The following is a 7,061-nucleotide window of genomic DNA, read 5'->3' as shown; positions in this document are numbered from 1 at the left end:
TTCCCAAACTATCCTAATGTGTGGCTGCATTTTTAGAGATGATGTTATTTAAATGTTCAATCCTGCCAATTTTATTATTTGGGACTTACATTTGCATAATACCCGATTATGCAAATAGCCCACAGAGAAAGAAGGGTTTACGTCGTACCACACAACAACCTCGGAACTTAAAGCGAGTTAGGACTTATGCTGCACAACCTGGTTGTGCAGGGGCCTAAAAGAGGGTGAGGATTTACGTCGCTCTAGGCGAGCTACCTCGAAGTCCTATGGGTTATTATTATACTAGGAAGAGATAATGTCGAAGAAGATCCTCTTGCTGCTCGGTCTGAATCCCTCGTCGTGCTGCCCACAAAGTTGGCTCCACGCTCCTGTCGTCACGACGGCTCCGGGTTTAAGTGTTTGAGATTGGTGACTTGTGTTGGGCATCTGCTACTGTTGCGTGATTAACGTTGCAAGCGTAATATAATTTGCAGCAGATTTAAATAAACTTGCAAGAAAAATAAATAAAGCAAGAAAACCCAGTATGAAAGACATAAAAACGAGTAGTAAAAATCACAAGCAAAAGAAACACATAACCACATATGAAAGATCAGGACTGGGTATAAGACATTGGTAAAAGTGGGGGCTCAGAGCTGGGTTGTGTGCTTCCCGATCTTGAATAAGAGTTGTCAACTCGACACTCTATAGGAGGTAGCTCTTAACCTCAATCCAAGTGACTAGCCGTGGACCTTTATAAATTTTCATAGGAAGATTTTCCATGCAAAAGTTATTATCTAAGTCTTTTTTTAATGAAGAGTTCTTTTTAATCATGCAAAAGAAATTGTGTTAACTTCAGACTCTGACTATGTCTGTCCTCATCTGCACTGTCAACCTGAGAGTCTGTGATTGAGGGATAACTCGTTCAAGAGATCCATAAAGATAGGTACTGTCATTCGAAATATGTTACTAAACATAATAGGATGTCTAGAAAACATTTCGCCAACCCATTTATCCCCAACAAAACTGGAGATCATTAGGGGTATATGATTTCTGCTTGTTCGGTAATACTCCAATAGCAATACGGCAATAGCTGCAGCCTATGTCATTCTCTTACGACGTTCATGTTGTGGATCCATCTTAAAGAAAGAAAGAACTTGGTTATTTCATCAATTAATAACCAATATAGCGAAAGAATTAAATAATGACAACACTCAACTAGTAAAATTACATTATAAATAAAATAAAAGCTCTACTAATTTGCATTAAAATAACAAATATGATGAAAAAAGAAAAAACAATCAATTAAAAAAGAAAAACAGATCCAAATAACAGATGAGTTCATAACTGAGCAGATTAAATAATACAGACGAGTTCTAATAAATCATTCATTAACAATAACACATAAATACTCGACTCGGAACTCTGCTTCCATCGCCATAAATATATGCCTATGTGTTAGATCCTCGAGTTTTTTCATACATATTGCATGAAAGTGTTAATCAGATACAACTTCAAGGATGTTTTTCAAAGTGCAAAGACATTCGAAGATAGTGCTGTCAGGTAGTGGAGCAAGCAGTGGTGCTCCAAAAGCATGTATGAGTCTGTCAAATGAAGTTTTGAGAAAAGTATCATTTGTTTTCTTTCTTCTTCCTAGCTTTGGCCTCTTCAGCTGTGAGCTTGATTCCCCCATCTCCGTCTGGTTAACGCTGTGTATTTCTCCGTCAACTGATATCGGATCTGGTGGGAAATCATCGGGTATTCCTGCAAACCCTAAATGCAGTCTTTCCAGTTGCCACTACCCTCTTGAACATAATATCAAGTTTATCCTCAAGATCAGGGTCAATTCCGCACTGCTTGAATTTTTTTGTCGTCGGCATTGCCTAAAAATTACGATAAATATTTAGGGTCATGGAAGATATTTGTTTAAATAAAAAAATTTGTAAGCAACAAAAACATAATGACGATTTTACCTCTAATTTCTCGGCCCACCATTCCTCAAGAGCTTCAATTGTCCGTTTGATTGGATTTTGATTGGATCCCACCCCAAACCTGGATCCCACCCCAAACCCATGGATTCATGTTTCAGCTCCTTTCAAATTTTTCACTCCTTCAAATTATTTTTAAACTTCAGTCTGTCATAATCCATTCTAGTTAATTCTTTAAACCTCTTTGATATGTTATGTCAACCTTCCTTGTTGAAATAGGTGGTCGGCCTATTCCCGATCTCAATCTCGGTGATGCAGAGTTTGCAAAAAATAATTGTAAACTATATGAAGAATTAAATATGCATAAAGAAATTCATATTGTAAATCAACATGCATAAGAAAATTTTTCAAATGAGCCAACAAGAGATGAAAGACATCGAACTTTGTACATGACTTAGAAGAGAAATAGTAAAAAACTTGACAACTTCTGCTGCCACCCATACCAACAACATTTGCTCACAGAAGAAAAAATAAAAAAAAAAATGACACAAAGGAATTATGTGGTTCGGTCAAAGACCTACATCCACAGTAAGCCACCGAAATATGTTTTATTATGAAATTGTGTAAGGTTACATAGCTATGCTTTTCAAATACATAGCAAAGGTTCTCGATAGACATCTAAATTTGATACATCTCCTCTTTATATAACATAGCAATAGTTGCATCTCCTCTATTCAAATACATAGCAATGGTCTTGCAAATATAGTGAAGATAACCCAATTATCTCCCACTAAAGGCGCATTCATTCAGCTAAACAGCTAAACAACTGGCATGTGTAATATTCAAGTTCTTAATGGGCAATTCCACATATTTAACAGAAAGTAAAAATTGCCACTATTGCATATGCTATAACCATTGGTGCAACTAAACATTGAAACCATTGTCATTGTCATAATTTAAGTATTGCCTCTATTGCCTGATATAAAACAGAAAGTAAACATTACCTCTATTGTCACTATTGTCTAACATAAAACTAGTCTGATATAAAACAGAAAGTAAACATTGCCTCCTCAACTATTGTCACTATTAATATAACCTTTGCCACTATTAGCAAACCGAAAAGACCGAAAAGACCAAACAAATATTTCCAAGTTATAACAAGAGCTGATCAATATGAATGGTGCAGCTAAACAATTTTAACAGGAACCCTTTGCTTTCATACACCAAACGGGACTAACAGGGAATGCATTGAAATAGTGACAGGGAACCATGGTTGTAATCTCACATAACAGTTCATACAGCATAACGATTTTTGCTTCACAGCAAACAAAAATAACAGTTTATACAGTATAACAAATTAAAGATGCAACCCAGAAAACAACATAACAGGACCGCACCTTCCTTCACATACCAACAGTTAGAAGCAGCTGGAAAAATTCCAACAGTAACATGAACCTAAAATACCCAAAAAATCAAAACGTAAGGGCTCAAAAAAAATTTTCAAGAGTTCCCCCTAAAAAATCCAACGGTTCCAACAGTAACAAACACATTCCTTCAACGAAACCCTAAGATCCATTTCGACAGCATAAAAAAAAAAAAAAAAAACTTAAAATCCATTTCACCCCAAAATTTCAAAAAAAGCTTAAAAAAAAAAACCATTCCCAAAGAACCAACTTAACCCTCAAAAAAAAAAGCATAAAAACCTCAACATTAAGGAATCGAGCCACATAAAAATAAAACAGAGAAGATCGAAGCATTGCGGCATATAGATCTTACCAGAAGATAATGAAAGAGAAGATCGGGAAAGGAGATCGCGAGGGAGAGCGCGAGAGAAAGGAGAGCGAGAGAGAAAAAACCGTATGGGCACGAGAGAAATTCGAGCCCTAACAAACGTCGAACGCAAGGCCTCCCCCGCGTTCGATCCGTAGAACAAAATATAAGACGCGATTAAGGGAGTTTTCAAAACGCATGGCCGAACGCATTAAACAAACACCACGGCGGCGTTTTGAAAAAGCCGCTGCAGCAAAATAAGCTACCCCAAACGGGCAGAAAATGTCACATAAATTGCAAAAAAAAAATGACTAATTAAAACTTCAAGCAAATAGCGTAGAACTTAGCATTGAACTAGATAATTAGAAATATCAATAGCCTGTCAAAGAGGACGGAATGAAACATGCCACAGATTTGAAAGCCTGTCTTCAAATAAATGCAAAATGTAGAATAAAATTTCCTAAAGATTCAATAGCTCTATAATGCGTATGAATAGAACCCTCTTGTTGTATTTGGAACCTATGAAACTTGATAGTACAGACACTTGTAACTTTCTACATCTCACTCTAGCAAGGAACTCAGCAGTTAGCTTATGAGCTTGAGCATAACCTATCATTGGCTTTTAGAATAAGCAAGACAGTGAATCATAATTGCATCCGAAGATGGGTAAGGGGCCATTTGAATGCCTAAACGAGGGTTAAATGTGAGCAAAATGTAATGTTCAAACTTAAAATATTTTAATTTTCACCAGATCCATAACATTAACTTCGAAACGGATAGAAGACAAAATCAAAACCTCAAAATGAAAACTTACACGTATCTCAATAACTCAAATGCAAGTGCAAGTATTCAAATTTTTGGATAATTTGAAGACTTAAATGAATTATAACACTTCTTCAACTCAAAGGAAATACATCAAAATTCGTGCAAGTGTTGAAGAGCATACATCCATCTCAAAAACACTTGTTCTAGATCAATTTGTATTTTTAAGGTGTGCACATATCACGAGGCAATATTTCCATGCATTAAAATTCGTGCAATTGCACAATGTCAGTGCATGCTTGCACACTTATGAGTTTCATGCTCAAATGTGCTCTAACAAACATGGTAAAAGCTAAATCACAAGGTTTGAGAATGTTGCACATGTTTACAATAAATTTAAATTAAAATTAAATTTATCTTGAGAAGCATGCAAGCGTCCTTAAACTTTGCAAAAATCTCTCTTTTCAAAATCAACTCCTGAATTATTAAATTACACGTGCTCTCGAGCGGGTCATCGTGCTTATAGTGCTAAGTTATAAATCTCACTTTAGCTTATAATCTGATCCTCATCTTAAGTAGGACCAGAGTAGATGAAAACTGGGCCTATACCTAGCCAATTCAATCATTCTCGAAACAAAGTAAACAAAATTGATATCTTTAATAATATTTAACAAGAATTTTTCTTAATAAATTATTAATACAAACATTTCGATTAATTTCCTCTGATGATAGCTGAGTTGAAATTAAATCTAAATTAGAGAGGTCCCCCATAAAATAAAATTTTCAAAATTATAAAATCTAAAAATATCCAATCTATCACTTAAAAGTTTAAAATAAAATCCACCCAGCATTCGTGATCGTGTATTGAGGATGATAAGTTTATGATTAATGTAAGCTCAAAATTAACCAATATCATGTTAAGTGTATTATTATCTTTATAGTCAATATAATCTCATATCAGTAAGAACATGGCATGAATCCTCTGTCAGCATGGTTTGATTAATATATTTCACAAATAAAGTTGTTACGATCAGAGCCCTCTCATCAGGTGACTTGGCCAGTAAGCTTCACTATATTAGAATAACGGTTGTGGCATGTATATTCTCAATGATATTATCTATTTGAGTAGTGAGTCATATGGTATATACCTAATAGGGCATAAAATTCTCTATAAGTTAAAGTTAACCTAAATTTAATACTTTAAACAAACATCCACAATAGATCTATAAGATTCACTTGGACAAAATAACCCATAAAAAATGGTGTAAATGAGCCGAGTTTGAGCGAGCTTGGTGCTCATTCGTGTTTAACTCGTTTGATTTTTTTATTTGAAATGGTATCGTGTTCGAAATGGCTTGTGAATAACATGTTTGCAAAGAGTTTTAATTGAATTTGTTTGTTCGTTTCAAACCATGATCAGCTCAAAAATAGCTCAAATAATTAAAAAAAAGGATAAATCTTAACATTTTTTAAAATATAGAATTAAAAATAATATAAAATGTCATAACAATATTATGTATTTAATTATTTAATCAATTTGAGCCAAAATAACCTAAACACGATCGAACCAAAAATTGTTTGATCGTCTCAATTGGTTAACAGATGAATCGAACAAGAGCGATTTAATAAGTCAAACACGAGTTGTTCACGTACAATGATATTTTTTGACAATCCTACCAATGGTTGCTGACAAATTATTCTATCATGTTGGGCCAATTAACGCATCTGACTAAGTAGACAATCTAGATTGACGTAACTATGAAATTTTGATCGAGTTCATCATCATTTCTCCCAAAATCCACTCTAAACTCACAATGATAAATTTATCAATTCAAATCTTAAATTTACTACTACTATACACTGAGTAATATGCACCTTAATTACTTGCCTTAATCAAAAGTGTTCTTCTATTATTAGGAGATATAATTCACCATAGCGTCTTGCACCTATGAGAACCTTCAAACCCCTGATCTAAAATCCTCGCAAAACAAAGGCGTAATCTTTAAGTAATGTCTTATCGATTATCTCATCTTCCTTTTAAAATTTTGACCCAAAATCTTAGGTAATCTCCACATCTCATTCATTTTTCAATGAAGGTTGGGCACAAATTTTAGGAGCCTACATCAACATGGGTCAAAAAGTCATTGTGGTGAAGCCTTTCACATAGGAAGATTTTTCTCAAGATGATGAGTCCATTTAGATTAATCTTTGAGTAATAGACATAGATACTGGATGTTGATAATAATAGTTTGCTCTTAAGTATTGACTTAAGCTTTTAGGACTAGCCTTGTTGACCTCAATTTCGTGAGATCTAGTCTTCCGCTTAGGGTTTAGGATCTAGCCTTAGGGGTCTTCCTGCGACTATCTTAGAACCTTAGAAGTGGGACCCGCCTCGTTTTAGTTCGACCCGCTTCCGTCCCCTTCTGGAGTTTCACGTGTGTGGTATCAACTTCTAGCACTTAGAAGGACGAAACCAACATGAGGAAACCCAAAAGGGATTCCCTATAGGACCTTCCTGAGCCTTAGGGTGGCCTTTTGCACAATTCGCACTCCTGCGCGCACGAAGCTTCGCAATTCGGAGAGTCGATATGTCCGATCGCCGCAATTCGCATTGCCTGCATTGTT

General features: G+C 35.2%; 1 protein-coding gene across 4 annotated transcripts in view; it reads right to left on the bottom strand.

The window, feature by feature from the left end:
- The window catches only part of LOC110022174, a 23,434-nt gene that overhangs the window by 3,091 nt on the left and 13,282 nt on the right, over positions 1–7,061 (bottom strand). Inside the window, exon 8 of one of the 4 annotated variants that reach the window (XM_020721009.1) lies at positions 867–1,115. The exons of the other annotated variants lie outside the window; for them this stretch is intronic. Within the exon in view, the coding sequence (XP_020576668.1) occupies positions 1,077–1,115 (39 nt within the window). The 3' untranslated portion in view covers positions 867–1,076. Of the gene's footprint in view, positions 1–866; positions 1,116–7,061 lie in introns of those variants that run through there. 4 annotated transcript variants of the gene reach the window in all.

This window comes from Phalaenopsis equestris, unplaced genomic scaffold, assembly GCF_001263595.1.
Source record: "Phalaenopsis equestris unplaced genomic scaffold, ASM126359v1 Scaffold000002, whole genome shotgun sequence".
NCBI classification, from domain to species: domain Eukaryota; kingdom Viridiplantae; phylum Streptophyta; class Magnoliopsida; order Asparagales; family Orchidaceae; genus Phalaenopsis; species Phalaenopsis equestris.
The sequence above is the reverse complement of the archived record's forward strand: the minus strand, read 5'-3'. Positions and strand labels throughout refer to the sequence as shown.